Source organism: Daktulosphaira vitifoliae, unplaced genomic scaffold (assembly GCF_025091365.1).
Source record: "Daktulosphaira vitifoliae isolate Bord-2020 unplaced genomic scaffold, ASM2509136v1 Scaffold_1, whole genome shotgun sequence".
NCBI lineage: Eukaryota > Metazoa > Arthropoda > Insecta > Hemiptera > Phylloxeridae > Daktulosphaira > Daktulosphaira vitifoliae.
The window spans coordinates 11,863,374-11,882,521 of NW_026099572.1; the positions used below are offsets into that span (position 1 = coordinate 11,863,374).

The 19,148-nt window shown below is 30.4% G+C and overlaps 3 protein-coding genes across 4 annotated transcripts in view; 1 reads left to right on the forward strand and 2 right to left on the reverse strand.

Moving 5' to 3' along the window:
• Window positions 1-3,316, reverse strand: part of LOC126893575 (uncharacterized) — a 9,074-nt gene extending 5,758 nt beyond the window's left edge. The window contains exons 1-3 of one of the 2 annotated variants that reach the window (XM_050663914.1): window positions 3,176-3,316; window positions 2,194-2,315; window positions 639-986 (exon numbers count right to left, since the gene is read on the reverse strand). In XM_050663914.1, coding sequence (XP_050519871.1) covers window positions 639-674 — 36 coding nt within the window. In that variant the 5' untranslated portion in view covers window positions 675-986; window positions 2,194-2,315; window positions 3,176-3,316. Of the gene's footprint in view, window positions 1-638; window positions 987-2,193; window positions 2,646-3,175 lie in introns of those variants that run through there. The other variant, XM_050663913.1, reaches the window with a different exon arrangement.
• LOC126899145 (KRAB-A domain-containing protein 2-like) lies at window positions 1,700-2,182 on the forward strand. The gene has a single exon (XM_050673774.1). The coding sequence runs from the start codon at window positions 1,700-1,702 to the stop codon at window positions 2,180-2,182; it is 483 nt and encodes a 160-aa protein (XP_050529731.1).
• Window positions 3,317-8,999: 5,683 nt separating the features above from the next.
• LOC126893565 (zinc finger MYM-type protein 1-like) lies at window positions 9,000-13,225 on the reverse strand. Its single transcript, XM_050663888.1, has 2 exons — window positions 12,747-13,225; window positions 9,000-11,747 (listed from the first exon to the last, which is right to left on the reverse strand). Exon 2 carries the CDS (start codon window positions 11,712-11,714, stop codon window positions 9,132-9,134), a length of 2,583 nt encoding a protein of 860 aa, XP_050519845.1. The 5' UTR covers window positions 11,715-11,747; window positions 12,747-13,225; the 3' UTR covers window positions 9,000-9,131.
• Between the last annotated feature and the right edge of the window lie 5,923 nt (window positions 13,226-19,148).

Below are 19,148 nucleotides of genomic sequence, written 5' to 3' on the forward strand. Positions count from 1 at the left end.
TATTGTTCTCATTGTTACAAACAACGAGAACAATAGAAACCCGTTTCCTGACTTACTGAACACCCTGTATATGTGTGTGTGTGTGTGTGTGTGTGTGTGTGTGTGTGTATTAAACATATGCATGGTGATTCGTTTATCCACTTAATCAAACAATAAAAAAAATATTAATAATTTTTTTATTTGTTTCTTTTATTGATTTTATCTTTTATTTAAATTGAATAATTACATGATTAAATATCATTTATTACATAACTTGTGATTATTCAATTACATTTACATACGAAACAGTTTAATTTACATAATTTAAGAATCTCCATAAGTAAATAGTTGTAATTTCGATACGAAATTTCGTATACATTCAGTTTAATGCGTTTATTTATTTTTTTTTTTAAACTATTGCAATTAATACTACTATATTACTAATTAATTCTAATTACGACTGCCTTGAGAATTTTCAAAAATATAATAGAATTTTTTACAATAAACTTAATATTTATTATGGTTGGCAAAAATAAATAGTACTTTTTTGAGTAAATTTTTGAAAAATAATTATTATTACCTCAAACCAGAAGGTATCATAATAAACCTCCATATAAACAGAGTAATTTTATAATATGTAAATTATTTTTTATACTTACCAGAAATATAAATCGTGGAATATAATTTGAATTCATTTTTTTTTCTTTATAATTAATAGTTATCACTGTAGTTAGTGAAAGTAATAGAAGTTTACAATTCCACTATTTAGAGTTACTCGGATATTATTTTTTCTAATTTATAATATAAAGCAAGACTGTCATATTTAAATATATTTTTAAAAGAAAAAAAATCAATTATTTTTATTTAAGCTTCAAATTTTATTTTTAAGCAAATTTTGAAAAATATTATGATTGTTCAAATGGTTTTGATATTTGCTAAACTGTTAAAAAAGTAAATTTATTTAGAAATATTTTCATTTCATAATACACATTTGTCAGTAAATCGACCTATAAAAAAAATAAGGTATAATTGGGAAAATATATTCAATAAATATGAATTATAATTCATATTTAAAAATAATTATTTTTAATACTATATTATACACATATATATGTTACGGGTAAAGTACAAAATATGGTTAGTGTTCACATTATCCGGGTAATGTGTACACTACCTGTACCTATTGGATAAAGTAAAAATACTATTTATAAAACGTTTATTTCGTACTTTACTCGGGTATTTTACACATTATCTACGACTGAGTGGGTAAAGTACTTTGATAAAATGTATATGATAAAATAACGATTGTAGATAAATGTTTATGAAGAAACACACGCAATAATATTTAGTACAGTGCTAGTTCGTCTTAATACACGCGTCGTACATATAATAGGTTTTTAAAATGACTTCACGTGAAAAATTTTATGAATGTTTTTATAAAATAGTTAATGAAAAAAATAATAATTCAGTTTATTTATCGGCAGTTAAGTATAATGAAATAGTTTCGGAAATTAAAAATGTGAGATCAAGTGGAATAAAAAGTAACAAGGCATATCGAATTTTGAAAAAATACGACCTCATTACTATTGGAGAAGAAGATAAATTAATATTGCCGTTGTTGGAAGGTAATACAAACATTTTGTACTATATTACTAATGAAAATATCTATGATGTGCTACACGATGTACATTTGAGTATTGGGCATGGTGGAAAACACCGCATGAATGCTGAAGTTAAAAAAAAGTATAAAAATATAACACAAGAAGCAGTGTCTATTTACTTAAAGTTTTGTGAATCGTGTCAATCTAAACAAAAATCTAAAAACAAGGGTCTAGTGATTAAACCAATGGTGTTTTCGGAAATGAATAGTAGGTGCCAAGTGGACCTGATTGATATGCAGTCGCAGGGGGATGGAGAGTTCCGGTTTATTATGGTATATCAGGATCACCTTACTAAATTCGTTCAACTAAGACCCTTAAAAACAAAGAGAGCAGAAGAAGTTGCAAAACACCTTATCGACATATTTTGTATTTTTGGAGCTCCGATGATATTACAATCTGACAACGGCCGCGAGTTTGCAAATAAAATAATAGAAGACTTAAAAGAAATGTGGGACACACTGAAAATTGTTCACGGAAAGCCACGCCACAGTCAGTCACAAGGAAGTGTCGAGAGAGCAAATCAATACACTTCATCACTATAACTATTCCTTACTCTGTGATCGCAATGTAAGCTTTACAGAAGGAGTTGCATCATTAAGTATAGAAACTGATATGCTGTTGACTGTCAAAATGTCTCTTATCGCATAACACACCAGACGCTTCTCTCCAATTCACCTACTCGAACATAAATACAATTAACAATGGCTATCCAATTTTCACATTTGTTGTTTCCCAAAAAAAATTCAATCACATATTTTAAGTAACCCAAGCATTTTTTCAATACTTGTAGTGCAAATTAAAATTGTTATCCTTTATAGAATTTTTTTTACAAAATTATAGCCGTGATGATTATTCTTTAACTCTTATTTTGTAATCTTTTCTTGGCAATTAGTAAAATAATTAAACAAATAATGAAGACAAATAAAATCTAATTATATCAAGTATTCAGCGTAAAAAAGTATGTAAATTCGGGAAACATCACAACAATTATAACAAAAAAAAAAAAACAATTTTCATGAAATGTCTAGATTTATGCATATTTATTCTATTAACATTAATTATATCGATTATATATTATGCATTAAGAGAACGATAAATTTTTTTAAATCATCATAAAATGCTTTCATTTGTATTATTATAAATTCATAACTTGTTATGGCCAAAAAAAAAAATGTTACAGTGAAATTTTCAGCTTAATTTTTTAATAAATGAGTTCTATAATCAAGTTTAAAAGTCCAGGAAAACAAGTTTAACTTGTAGCTGTCTCAAATTTTGCAAAACTCTTATAATACAATTAAAACAAATTTAAAGAGTTTTAAGAAAAATAAATGTTTTAAACATTTTTCATGAATTTTTAAATGTGTAATTATCGTTCATTTACTAATAAGTAAACATCTCAGAATTCAGATGCCATGGAACAAATCTGAATCCACATTTAGAATTTATACAAACATTGAAAACCACAGAATTTTTTTTTAATTTTCCTGTGTTTTTTATCAATAGAACTCTAGAAATATTTAATGTATGTTACTAACCCAAGAGAAATATTTGAAATCTTTATATAACCTGATTCGCCATTTTTCACCACAATGGATCAATTTTTCCTTGCATATTTCTTTTGTTTGAAAACCCCAAGCAGCCAAAGGTGCATTTTTTTGTGTGCATATATATTCCACTAAATAATCATCAATTTGTTCAGTAGTTCTTCCACATGCAGCTAGTAAAACTCTTAGTTCGTTAAATTAACAAGCAATTGACGATCTTATTATATCTAAAATCATGATATATTTTTCATTTGTATATCAATTTATACTTACAAGTAAACAAACACCTTTTTATAGGCATATTTATAAATATATAAACAGGACAAAATGAAATTAAAAAATTTTAAGTATTCCTATTAGCCGATAAATCATAAATATTTGGGATAATATTTTATTCATTTTTAAGTACATCGTATAAGCTTTAATTTAATGTAGGTGTAAAAGAGTCAAGTTTTTTAGGACCAAGTAAAATTTTTATACTCCTTTCGCTCCAGTACTTTGGCAAATGATTAGATTTTTAAGTGTTGTAAATGAAAACTTTGCAATGATTTATTCAGTTTTCAATAAGTTATTTCAAATAAAATCAAAAATAATAATATAAACATTGACTGTTTTAACATAATAAAATAGGTTGGAAACCTTTTTTTTTACAACCGTTAAGTTGGTTAATACCATTAGTATATCCTGTGGAAATTTAAGTGCAGTGGTTTCCCGTTGCCTTCTGCACTGGGAACATGGTGCTTTTTCGCCACCGTAGAAGCGCATGCATGGTCACCCATCCGTTCACCTACGGCTGTAGGCGCGGCTTAACACTAGAGTTTTGTCAACAACTAGTGTGTCCGCCACGGCCTCAGAATCCCTCTATTTTATATTTTAGAGGAGTGTAAGGGTATAGACTTATTTCTGTTACAAATTAACAAATATCTAAAAGGTGTTAATGGATCTTCTAAAAATTTTAAAAATACATTTTAGATATTAAGAAAAGTTTATAATATTGAATAACCGGAGAAAAAATTTTTTTGACTCCTTCCCAAGTGAAATTCTAGCTACGTCCATGCTGAAAGTATTAATTTTATTAATATGTTTTTTTATTGTTATTATCTCATTAATATCAAGTAAATATCTTAACTTCTACCAGATGAATATTAACAACCAATACGTCAAATGATCTTGAATTATATACAGCTGAACTAATTCTACATTTATTCACAAAAAAATGTACTTTAAAAAAATTCTACCATCACCGTAAACATACCGGTACAGGAAAACCCTTTTTTGCTTATTAATTCTATTATTTGAGCGAAATTGGGAGGGCCCCATGTTATAAATTCCTAAAAATTTTTAGTTACAACATGTACCACTCCTGATCAGTTAACTTAAATTATTTTAGCCCTTTTAAAATTTAAACAATTATTCGTTTATGGATTCCTTATACGTATGTTTGTGTATCTATTTGTTATATAATATGAAAATGTATACATTTTTTTCAAATCGAAACGTTAAAATTTACGTTTCACACTCCTTCGCCTGTAATTAAACATTACATTAACTTAAAAAATAGCATTTTAAAACTGGTCATTGACATTCAAAATTGTATTTAGATCATTCTTCATTTGATAGAAAAAAATAACAATACGTTCCCATTTAACTTTCCATGAACTACAATAAAATAAATTACCAAGTCATTTAAATATTAAATTCTTACAAACATTTTTTAATAACTCAAAATTTATTCGTACATATTGGAACGTTTAAATTTTAGTATTGATTTGAAGTGTATTAGAAATAAAAAATGTTCGTAATTACCTTGTACGGATAGGATTCAAAACTTGAAATATATGTATAAAAAGTATACATTTTTCTACAAGAAATACAATTTTGTGCACAGATCATAACCCATTGGTTATGATATCCGCAAAAATACATAAATCGGCAAGTGCGGCTCAATAGGTAAACGCTGTGGAATATATTCACGGGGCGCCCAACGTCGGCAGGAAATTTAAGACATCCAAAAAGGGTTTACCTAATACTGAACCAATGCACAGTCGACTAGGAGGACGACAACGTAAAACATTTTGTGTAGCGCCGTGTTCTCTGCGGATACAGTCGCGCCATACAATTAGCGACTTGTGTAGTCGTTTCCACAGGCACGGCGCGCGATTATGTAACCGCTAAACAACGACGAACCGTTTTCGAGGCACTTCGTGATTTTAACATATCTATTATATAAGCGGATCAATCAAGTACATTATAACGATTACGATTTCAGAAAAATTACCACCTGTAGATAATGACTGTTTTAGGTATTATTCTACAGTAAAAAAATTTAAAAAAACAATATTTTTTATGCAAATCAATATCTAATAAAAACAACGAGTAAAATATGTTTAAATAAGTCAGTAGTACGATAGCAGAACAATTAGCAATTTTTTATCGCACTAAAAGATTTGTAAACTCAATTTTTACAAAACAATGAGAGATTAGAACACCAATGTTGACAACATGAGCGTTCTCACTGGGAGGGCATGGGGGATAGAAACCCCTCCATGATGAAAATAAATATATGGTAAAAATGGAGAGGATATAAAAATATTTTTTATGTATATTTTCCCAAGACGAAATCCTGAGAACACTATTGTTGACAAAAATGTATTATAACAGTGGAATACATACGAATGACATAACTGATGTAAGATTTCTCAAAAGTACACTGATTAAAACAAAATTTTGTTATTACGTGTCTTATATTATTTTTCAGGAAAAAATAATGTTATATAATTTATAATTATATAACATTATAAATTTTAATTTATCAATTATATACCTGCTGATACACTAAGTTTATTTTCTAGGAACCCATTGAAGAATTTTGATTTTTGTAAAAGAATTTTCGAATTAAAATTTTCAACTTTAAAATGCTATAACTTTTCGAAAAATGTATGTATCAGCACAATTTTTTTTTCTTCTAAATATATTATAAGTATATCTTTCATTTGACATAATTTTTATTAAAATTGGACAATTTCCCTTTTTATGGGGGACGTACAAAACTTGAAACATTGTATAGAACTTTTTCATCTTAACTTTTGAAAATGTTCCGGAAATACTGAGTCCTTTAAACATATAAGAAATCAAATCTTATGTAATGTACTATAAAATGAAAAAATAAAAATTTCTCCCGACACCTTATAGTCTACGAGTAAAGTGCCACAGAAATTTAAAAAAAAATGTAATATTTGCAAAAAAAATCAGCTCCACGATAGGAGCTTTTTTCCAGAAGTTTGTTAGTATTTTAAATATTTAAATTATCATAAAAAATATAGAACTATCCTACCCCTTTTTCCTCTAAATTTTATCATTTTAATTTTTGAAGTACGATTGGTCGACAACCACTTTGAACTTAGTTGTTACGTTTTAAACACTGTTTTTGAACCAGTATTTTGGAAGTTATTAAGAATTTAATAAAAAGACTGAACGTAAAGTGGGAGTGTGTTTGTTTTCATCTCAAGCTATTTATGAATTACATTACGTCTCCCGTCATGGAATAGAAATTTTAATAATTTCCAAAATACTGGTTCTAAGGATACTATCGACCAGTCTTTTTCTTATTTGTTTGCAAGGAAAACATGTATGTCTCCGTTAATAAAACTAAAGGTGATACAATTGTAAGAAAAAAGAAAAGGGGATAGAGCTATATATTTTTTTCTGTTAATTTAAGTATGTAAAATGATCATAACTTCTGAAAAAAAATTAAATTTTATCCTATACTTGAAAATATTCTGTGAGACATAGTCAATCAACGGGTCATTTTGTATTACCAATAATCATAAAAACTCCTTTTATCATTAAAAAAATTCCTCGTGATTAATTAATAAAGAACATGCGCTGTCAAATATTATTATCAAATAAGTAAAATTAAAACTATATTAAAAATATTATTAATTTAAAAAACTAAAAAATATTAAAAACCAATATCAATAACTATTTTTCATAAGTTTATTTGAGTCAAAGTAAAAAATTCTACAAATCAAAACAAAAAAACTGAGTAATATTTCTACTACACAAGATTTGAAAGATAATTGTTGATAAAACCCCAATCCGCTCGGTCACCAGATTACACTCATTAATTGTCTGGATTATTATGATACTATACTGTAGTAAATACTTATTACTAAAATAATAAAATCCCTACAATGCACGAAGTAGCAGATTTGCAACAAATTAAAAAATAGGAATAATTCATTTCTTAGACCTGTTTTTATAAATAGTTCACTTTATTGGATAGTATCGTTAAAAATATAATAATAAGTGCATAAATTTCTTAAGTACTATATTATTAATTTAAGGATAATCATTTAAACTTTAAAAGAAAAATTTCTTTATACATATTTTATTATGCTTCGATCATCATTAATAAAATTCTAAACATTTAACTACATAGAGTTAAAATAAAACATATCGATCGTAAGAAAGGAAAAGTGTCAAATTAATTATGATAATATAAAGTTATAGATTTTTAATTTAAGACACTTTTAATAAAGTAAATAAAGTAGTATAATATAACAATATTAAACTAAAATAAAAAGTCTTATAGAATTGTAAATAAATTTTATTCAATGAAAAGATGCTGCCATTTTCCTTTCTTTTAGCAAGGTATCTATCCCACGGAATTCAAGTTAAAAACCTCTCTAAAAATAACACTCAGGACGTTTTGAAAAAACTATGCAGGGAGATTCCTGAACTACACTTTAAGGAATATTTCGAAAATATTAAAACTAATTCTTTGATTATTCTAACAATAATGGTTTTTTATTGAGTTGCTTAACACGAAAAATTAATTGTCTGTTATCATCTCGTGTACCATAAACTCATATCAATCTTCTATTTATAAGCAACCCCAATTCTTTTTTTAATTCTATTAACTGATTTATAATTAATAATATTACTATTAAATTTATTCATTTAAAAATAAATATTTTGAATAAAAGAAAATAATATAAAACATTTAAAAAATGTTTTATATATTATTTGATTTTCAACGAGTGTCTCTAAACTTTAAATGCACATATTTTAAGTTTTGGGGCAATCAGAAAAACGTACTTAATTTTAAAAGATATTATCATGTCATAAATCGATAAATGCTTCCAATTTATACAAATATGATACCAGATTTAAAGCAAGTCAACAAAAAATCTTTATTATTAATATAATAAAATTATGATTAGCACTAATATATTTTCAACTATCAAAAAGGTATTAATAAAATAAAACAGTTTAATCAAATGAATACATTTGATGGTATAAATAAATTGGAGTTTCCATTAGAAAATAAAAAAATTGCTTTTTATTTTAATTGTAATTGGTATTTAAAAATATAAAAATGTATAAAATACAATATTTTATTATTGATGCAAGTTTAAAGACTATTGGCGTAATCATGACATGTTATTTTTTTTATTATAATTTGATTACGTCTATCAATATAAAAAATAATAATTGTTTATTAAAGCCGGTTATTCTAGAAAAAACTAACCGGGCAATAGATTGATACAAACCTGGTGGGTTTTTGGGTTTGATAAAACACTGATATTTTAGGTTTTTTCAATAAAATTTGGAGTTTTACAATTTTAATTTTAATATAAGTTTTAAGAACGTTTTCTTTTTTTATTTTATTAAAAATCATCCAAAAAAGACTTTAAAAATTAGTTTTTCGTATTAAATTTAATATAGAATTACCAATGTTAATAATAACAGTGGCGGAACTACGTTTACTGAGGCCCGTGAATACTATTATATCTGTAACCAAATTCAGCTGACATAGGGATTTTAGTTTATACACATTTAAAAATGTGTATATAATTATGTAATTAAATTATGTATACTGTATAGTTTATTAAGAACTTATTGAATTATAAATTGAATTAAAAAATTACAAATATGAATATACTTATACTTGAAAACTTTTTTTTCTGCTACGATCTTGAGAAAATAACTTAACTAATGACGACAAATTCAATTTTTTAGCCCGTTCATTTTCAATTGAAATCATTGCAAGGCCACTGAGCCGTGTTTGGCACATGGTGCTCCTGAGATAATTCTTTATTAATTTAAGTTTTGAGAATGTCCTCTCTGCGCTTGCCACAGTAACCGGTAATGTAAGGAACAAATAAAATGCTGTTAACAAATCTGGGAAACTAGTAATTAAATTATTATTATCAATTATTAGTAATTTAGTCATATCAAAAACGCTGCGACAAGATTTAAGCTCAGAAGCAAACAGAAATTTAAATGATTCGATTTGTGTTGTAAGTTCTGCTGGATTAAAGTCCTCAAATGCCTCTGCCAACTTTTTTGCACTCTTACCGATCTCTTCATCAGATATTACAGTTGGTCGTAAAATACAACTAAATAAATCATTTATTTCACTAAGGCCTACAAATCTTGTTTTCAATTGTGTAACAACAGTATCAATACATCGATATAAAACTTGAGTTTTAAAATAATGGTTTCCTTCTGAAAGACGTTTATCTTGACATAGCTCACCATAAAATTTTTTTACTTTTCTCGTTCGTATGCAAGAAAACTCGGGCGTTACATTCCATTGTAATGCTTTAGAATTAGCTTCTTCTATTAAAATGTTAAAGTTATCGCGAATTTTCCCCATATTTTCCAATGTGCTTTTTATCAAATCAACAGCTTTGCCAATATCAGCTCCAGGCGATTGAAGTATTTTAGATGCTAAATTAATTTTTGACAATATTTTATACATCAATAGAATTAAAATAATTGTTTCATAACTTTCGAAATATTTTTTGAGTGTGGAGGCATTGTTTTGTTCATCCTTATTACGCCCGGTCAACGTAATGTTGTTTAAAACTTTCATAACATCTGGGTACATATGGTTGAGTGATATCAAACAATCAGTTCTAGACGACCATCGTGTTGGGCACAGCCTTTTGAGTGATCTAGAAATTTCACAGCTTTCTTTTTTCAATTTTGCCCATCGAAGTATACTGTTTCCGAAAAAAGTATATAGAGTTTCTAACATCTCAAAAAATTGTCTGATTTCCGTAATATCTTTCACAGAATCGTTTATCACCAAATTTAAATTATGCGATGCACAATGAACATATTTTGCTTTTTTCTGTCGTTTCCGAAGTCGAGCCTGCAAGCCATTATGTTTACCACTCATACTTGCTGCTCCGTCTAATCCAATTCCTCTAAATTTACCAATATCAAGACCATTATCTTTAAATGTTTTAACTGTTTGTTCTTCTATTGCTTCACCTGTACTTCCTTCTGCTTCAGAAAAACCTATGAAATCTTCTTTTATTTCAATACTTTTAGGAATTCCAAGTTCATTTTTTTCTATATGTACATACCGATATATCGTAGAAACTTGGTCAACCTTGCTTATATCTTGTGTTGAATCTAGAATTAAGGAAAAAAATGGCGCGGAGGTAACATCAGATATTATATTTTTCTTTATTTCACTTTCTATTAATGCAATTATTTGATTTTGAATTTGGTGGCTAAGATATTTTATGCTTCCCTTTGGCTTCTCTAGAAGTGTTGCCAATATTGGATCATATTTGGCTAGAAGTCTTATTAAAGCCATAAAATTTCCATTATTTTTGAAGTTAGCATCTTCTCTATGGCCTCTGAAAGACAAATTTTGGCCACCTAATGTGATCGATATATCTATTATACGTGTCAAAACTGCGGTCCAATATTCAGATTCAGAAGCGTCTTGCTTTTTTATTTGACAGTCTATACTTAAATTTTTATGATACATATTATAAGCTTTACATGACACAAGATGAAATGTAGAACTTTCATGACGGTTCATAGCAATCGTTATGTGATCCCAGTCATCAAATCCGTCAATCCATGACGTTTGTTTATTTTTTAATCTATTCCCGAACAGAGTACATGGCTGGCAATATGCAACTTGACGAATAATCGAATAACTCAACCATAGTCTAATTGTCTTTCCACCAGACATTGATGACCCAGAATAATAATATTTCTCATTGAACGATAAATTAGATACACGATTATCTGAATATCTATAGAATGGTCCTTTAGGTTGGCATGGTCCATATTCAACAATAAATTTTTTTGCTGCGTCAGGCAACTGATTTAGATGGCTAAAATGACCAATATCAGTAGGGTTTGGTAACATCAGAAGCTTAGTAAAAAAATTTAAATCTGATATATTGTTACTTGGGGACGAAGATGAAGAGCTGGATGGTATTTTACCTAAAAATTCGTTGGTCGATAAAGGTGAGAAACTAGATGATGTTTCATGTGCAATAGTGGTGACTGAAGAAGAAGGTAAGGGACTTGATGGCATATTTTGTGTTACATTGGCTGAAAAAGAGTTTGTAGAAAAAGATGGTTCAATTTCCGAATTTTTGATAAAGTACTTTGAAACAGACGGCAACAATTTAATCTTTTGCTCTTCTTCTGCTTTACGTTTTCGTTTACTCGCTCCACTCTCAAATCTTTTTTTATTCGGACCATTCATTATAAAACGAAATTCTCAAAGTCAAGTTGTGCACTAAAATTATAACACAAGAACAATACGTTTTCTTTCTATATTTTATATTATTATTAATATTATTTGTATAAGCAATTAGAATTTTAAATGAAATATCAGAATAAATTTAATATTGAAATTTCAAATATTATGTTGAAAATAATTAACCCGTCATTGGTAAACATGTGAGCGCGGCGCTCACACAAATAGCATTTTAAACGTCAGTCACATAAATGTTTGTTATTTTGCTTGATTCTCTTATTACCTTCAAATAAAAGCTTACCAATAATTACAAAAAAAAAAAGCCGCTATCTGTATTTCCTCAAGTTTTCAGTGTGCAAAGTTAACTGTACCGATAAAGTGAGCGTCGCTTTCACAGTTTATCAATTTCATATTTTTTGAATTGCTTACGTTTATTTTTTTTCAAAATAATGGCCAATAAAGTTTAATCTTTGTTGGAGAAGACTGTAGAACAGTTTTTAGAAGACTTATGTCAACCCAAGTGTTGACCCCGTCCAATTTTTTGAAAATGAATCGGGCAGTGACATTTCTGAACCTGCGCCTGGTACTCACAATACCAGTCGCATAAATAATAAAAATACTAGTATTTTACAAAAAATATTTTACCAATTGGTAGTGAGCAAAATGATACTTTTCTATGTATGATTCAATTTTTTGAGTTGATCGAGTAATTAATAATAAAGGAAAAAGTAACGTGTGAGCGCGGTGCTCACAGTTTAGCAATCGTGATCCGTAACATAAGTTTACCAACGACGGGTTAAAAAATTAAAAATTACATAGACAATAATAACATCAGTTCTTTAGATTAAATCTTAAGTCTACTTTATAATGTTTTATGATGTATTAGATTAAATTAAAAACAAATAACGATACTATTTTATACCTACTAATACTATGTTTAAACTTAAATAATTACATGTTATACCTTGTCGGTAAGTACGTAAAAAAATATATTCAGTCATTAGTTTTAATATCAGATTGTTTAATTTTAGTATTTACCTAAGTACTACAAATGACGTCTAAGACGTTGATTTTCTCTGTCGCCGAATAATAGGATCGTCTTAAAAATGATAATTTATAATCACCAAAGTTAACGTAGTTCCGCCACTGAACAAGTAAAATACATTTCGAGTAACGCATCGCCGCCTAACAGCGATAAGAAAATATATTTTTATAAATAATTCTCGTATTGACATCAGATAACGCATATACACAACACAAAACACGTTTAAAAATATACTATAGTCTATACCCTTATCGGTTCGTTTTCGTGGTGAATATTAGAATAATAATATTTCAATATCTCATGTTTTTGTTTACTTGAAATGTTACAAAATGCATTGCATCTAATATTTCTATGATTAATACAATGAACTAATTTTTTTATTAAATAAGATAAATAATTAAAAATTTCGCTATGAGGCCCCTTTAACAACGAGGCCCGCGGAAAATCCCGCCTTTACACATATGTAGTTCCGCCTCTGAATAATAATACATAGCATTGCAAAAATGTCTTTAAGATTTTACCATTAATAAGAAAAAATTGAACATAATGAATAATACAATGGAAAATAAGTTAAAGTGATTATAAATCATATTAAAATAACTGTTAATCGCGAAAATAACTAGTTGAAACATTTAAATAAGTTATTTAAAAAAAATTAAATAGCATATCTCGAGCATTATTATATACTCAAAAGGAAGATATCAAAACATAAATGGATTTTTGTTGGTCTCTGCAACGAATCTAGTGATTTTTGTGGAAACCAACATATTATTACCGCAAAAGTCAAGCACTTCATGCAAATGTTGCTGAAGAGCATTTGTTCTCTCAAACTTTTCATCACATGAACTACAAGCAATATTTTTAATGGCCGGCGGTGGCAAAAATTGAAACTGTTCGGACTTAAGTTTGGGCTGAATATCCGATTTGCCAGACAATTGAGTGTTTACGACTCCTTTGTCGTCGATCTCTTTAGGAACAACTTTTGAGTTGTTATTGATCTTCGCTAAAAATGCAATTAATTGTTGCTTTCTTTGCCACCGTTGTACTTTAATCTTACGTTTTAAACGTTGATGCGTATCTATAACGCGAGGACCGATTTCAGAGCTATGCGATGCATAAAACACCGATGATGTTGCAACGCCTCAAGGGTGTCATAAATTTGACGGCAAGCATTGCATATGTGTTTGTCCGAACTTTTGTAATTATTCGCCTTGTGTATGCGCAATGAAGAGCGCAACATAAAGTATTCATCTCAAGTTGGGCACATTAACTTGCGTATTAAGTGATAACGGATATGAACCTGAATCGATACTGGATCATAGAAGACACCACCACAACCTGGTATCTTACATTTTAGTGTTTCTTGAGGATTGCGGTGATTTGATTCGACGTGTTCCCAAAGTTGTGTCTCCGTTATGAAAGACATACCGCAATAATTACAAGCAAACGTTTTTTTCCAACATTTCCACATTTTGATCCCGAGGACATATCACTGAACCCGGACGTTGCAAAACTATGTGCATCCGTGTACTGAGATCTACAGTATTTATACTTGATGTGATTCCTCAATGAAGCTTCTGTAGGCATTTTTCTGCCACAGAAATTACAATCACAAGACAAAGCCCACATTTCCTCGTAGTTATATTCAAACCTGGACGATTTTGATACAAAATCCATAGCGACATACAAATTATAACAGTTGAAGATTTCATAGTAAAAAAAAATTAAGTACACAATTTAATATATTTCAACAACGAAAAATCACAAAGTGACAGTAAATTTTCAGTTGATTTTTGAATAGTTACGTTGCCAAGCAGCAAAATGTATCTTAGAAATATTTTTTAGCCAGAATCATATAATTTCATTGCCTATTACTAAAAATTAACGATAACACATTTATTAGATTTAGTTATTATAAGATTCTTAATCTTGTATAATCGTATTAACACCGCTTGATTATTTGTTACACTATTTAAATGATTTGAAAAATTTTTTTAAATAATTTTTTTTTTTAGGAGAGATAATATCCTGTTATGATTCTTATACGGTCTATTTAAGGGTTTTTTTTTATATATACTTAACGCGACTTTACCTAGTCGTTGGATAAAGGATAGATCTAAAAAATATATAATCACTCGAAAATCGAGAAATAACTACGACTTAAATAAGCAAAATAAAGTATTATGAATTATTATTATTTTTGAAGAAATCTAGTGGTCAACAATAAATCAATCATGTTAATGATGAATAAAATACAAAAACCTATATTCTTTATAGGACACAACAATTAAAACGTATACTTATTAGTTTTGTTTTATTTATTTTTCTTAATGTGTTTATAAGTTTGCTTTATGCTTTTATTTCTAATTTATTGTTGTAGTGCTTCTTTCTCTAGTTCGAATTTTCTTTACTCTATGATTTCATAAAAATACAATATTATAAATGAAAAATCGTTCAACACAATAGTATTAAACACGAATTTACCAATATATTTTATATTTAAATATTTTTTACATAAAGCAGAATTTAATAGAATTACACGCAAAGTAGTGAAAGTTAAAATAAAACTCTAGAATAATATTTTCAATTTTTTCTTCATTTTACAAGTAAAAAATCTGAAAAAAAATATACAGGGTGATTTTTTTATCATAACCCACTCAATTACTTACAGAATAATAATAATTAAAAAATTTTTTTTTATTATTATCTTTAGTTACACATTATTCTTGAATTATTAACTATGCAATACTTTTTAAGTTCATCCCATATGCCTGGTTAGGGTGTCAACTTTGTTTTTTTAAATGGTAACACATATTTTTAATTTAATAAAATGTTTGAGTTTTTAATTCAATAGTAAATGGCATTTGAATTTTTAATATGACTTAATTTGCTTATTAGATATAAGCATTTAAAGTTTCAAATTTTTGAGTTAATATATAGGTATAATAAACAAGGGTTTACAAATACAGGTAGCTAATGGATTTTTTATGACATCGATATTAGCAGGTACACAGCATTGTTATTATCAATGATAGTAAGGTACATTGTTGTGAGTTTATAAATACACAAACTGACAATACAAAAAGTATATCTATTGATAGTCATAATTGATAATAAACAATCCGTGACTGTGATAGCAATATCATAAAAAACCAATTAGCTACCTGTATTTGTAATCCCTTGTGTATTATACCTATACAGGGTGTTCAGTAAGTCAGGAAACGGGTTTCTATTGTTCTCATTGTTACAAACAATGAGAACATTTACTGTGAAAAACTAAAAATGTGATATATATATATGCATTTTTTTTTCTTCAAGATAGCTTCATTTTTACTGTCAAATAAATAGTTGTATTTGTCGCTCAAATATTTTAATTTGGGGCACAGGTGTGGGGAACGTCAACCCTGTGAAATCATACCTGTGTTCCTCGTTAAAATATTTTCGATCAACGCGATATTTTTGGTCTCCCTTGACGTGTCTCGCCAAAATGGTCCACTTGAAACAAGACTGATCGATATTCTGTGGGTTAATGATTACTTTTCTTAGATTAATCTCTGGTGGGACAGGAATATATGATGAGCCGGCGAGGGACGTATACTTGTATACCCTGAGCATAAGGCCGTCGATATGCGTTAGCGTGAATCCGCTACCCCTACCCGAGTACGCGTCTTCCTCGTCAAGCATAACCTCAAAATCTTCATCGACCGCACACCCGATATCCGTATCGGATAGCAATGCCCTAGCCCCTGTCTTGAAGGCCCGGTCTTCAGGCGGTGCTTCTGATCGCGGTATATGGTATGATGCCTCCAATTTGAGATTATACTTGATCGGACGTTTACCTACAATTTCAGCGAGTCTGTCCACCATCTCGGATTTAACGGCGCGCAGAAAATCTCGATATTTTTTCGATAAAATTTTCCACATTCTTCCGACAAAACCAAATGGCCCCCCGCTCCAATGCGGAATAGATCTCGGTGAAATTATGGGTATCCATCAATTGCATACGTAACCTTTTCGGCCTAACCGCGCTGTTGTTAGCCCTACTACGCTTAGCTGCCTGACGTGATGAAACAGATATCGCTGAAGTAGCGATATTTTTTAATCAAAAATGAAATAAATTATTTTTTTTTATACATTAAAGCAGTGGTCGGCAACCTTTTTTAATTCTCGGGCCACATTTACAAATTAAAAAGAGTTCGCGGGCCAGATAAAAAAAAAAAAATTTATAATTACATTATTTATTATGCAAAAAAATACTATCTAAAACTTAAAATAATAATATGACTTATATAAAATACCCGTACCAAAAACGCAACGTTCAATTATATTTATACAAAATGATATTCAATTAAATTAGTCGATTTAGAATTTAAAGCGGGCCGTATTCAATAGCCACGCGGGCCGGATACGGCCCGCGGGCCGCCGGTTGCCGACCACTGCATTAAAGTAAAGTAAAGAAGTTTTTTTTTATTTATAATAAAAATAAATCGTAAATTAATATAAATTTGACAGTAAAATTAGATATTAACTATAATTTATTATTTTTAATAAATTAATGAATTTAAAAATTAAAAATATTTAAAAAATAAATTTATTAAAATAAAATAAGTTTATAATTGAAAAAATCTACATACCTTGTGAAGAAAACGATTGAGCTTGCTGGTTCATTGTTTTATTTACACGTGTAAATTATTAAATAATAAATTTCTGGTTTTCAAAAAGACAACTGCACGTCAATGATAATTAAAAACAAATGTGACAGGACAAGAAGTGTTTAATCGGTTATATAGTAAAATAATAAAATGCCTTGGGGGGGAAAAAGACAACGTTGCCATTTTTCTAATAAAATGCATACGACAGTGACCACTAATATATGGTCACATCCTTGACGTTGGAAATATTACCTAAGCGTCTGGCATCCGATGATAAGATTCATACGACAATGATCATTACTGTACGGTGACCTCTTTGATGTTTGAAATATGCTAACCTAAGCGTCTGGTAGACGATGATAAAATTTTTAGAAATTATTTATTACATACCATCTATAGACGTACGGCAAGTTTATTTACGTCGGGTATCATACGCACCCCTTTTATTAGCTTAGTTTAAGTTAAGTTTCATTACCCCTTCGCTCATTAGGACTTGTTGAAGGAAGAGGAGATCCCCATCCCCCCATGGCTTAGGTTAGTTTTCATTGGGTTTCACCCAATGCCCGTTGCGCTGCGCTACAGTGTCGGCGTGATCGGGCTCTACGGGGCTACGAAACGTCGGCACGGACGCAGCTTCCCTATCTCGGGGAATCGGGCGCGTCCTCAGGTTGCGGATAGAGGAACGGCCTGCAGATATGCAGGTTAGCCGCGAAATAAGCAGTCCATTAATTTGGACTGACGAATAAGCGGTCGCAGACAGCACCTCGTTCGCTAGTTAACCCTGCAGATATGCAGGGTAGCCGTGATATAAGCCACTTTTAGAGTGGACGAATAAGCGGTAGCGATCGAGGGTAATTTCATAACCACTTGGTGAAGGTTACACCGAAAACAAATCCCCTGGCGGCAGGTAAAACGCAGGGAAGGACACCCGTAAAACCAAACATGGAAGGACACCATTGCAAAAATACGGTTACCGTTCCAGGAGTTTCGGAGACTCCAGGGCCAGCTGGGAAGAGTGCCGTTGCAGGCTCGACCCGGTCATCATCAAGCGACTGCATCAAAGCCGTTGGACTGGTGAGGCAGGGTCCGGGGACGTTCGCGCCCAAGCTACTGTCGGAGGGTGTGCCAAGCAGGCACCCTCCAGTAACCTTCGGGTCACTGAGGTAACTGCTGATGGCTTAGCTACCATCGAGGAGATGGTGGACGACTGGGAAGGCGTGCGTGATCGTTTTTATGACGACATGCCGCTGACTCAGTCGGAATTCACAAGATGGAACGGCTGGCTCCAATGCATGGAGACTGGAGGATCGCCGTTGGACTCGTTCCCGTGCGGTTCATTCCGGACGGCTGAATCTTTCCGGAGTTCAGTGTCCACGGTACTGAAGCTGATGAAGAGGGGCCTGGACGACAGACGTCCGTTTGCCCCGGAAAGGGTTAAGGAGTATAATCCTTTAGAAGGTGTCGATGAGCCCGAGCTAAGAGCGGAACTCATCGAGAAATGCATAGCTAGTCGCCGAGGGGAAGCTGCGGTGGAACGCCTCACGGGCGTTGCTCGCCTAGTCGCTTCGGAACTCTTGTCCCGCTACAACGACAGCGGGATAATGAGAAGCATGGGTTGTGGGCTTCATCAGGCCGTCGAGTACCTCGCTTACACGGAAGGACAAATGAAGCAGGAAGTGACGTCTCCTTTGGATGACGACGACGAGATGATGCAAACGGGCGACCGCCGTGGAAGTGCGGAAC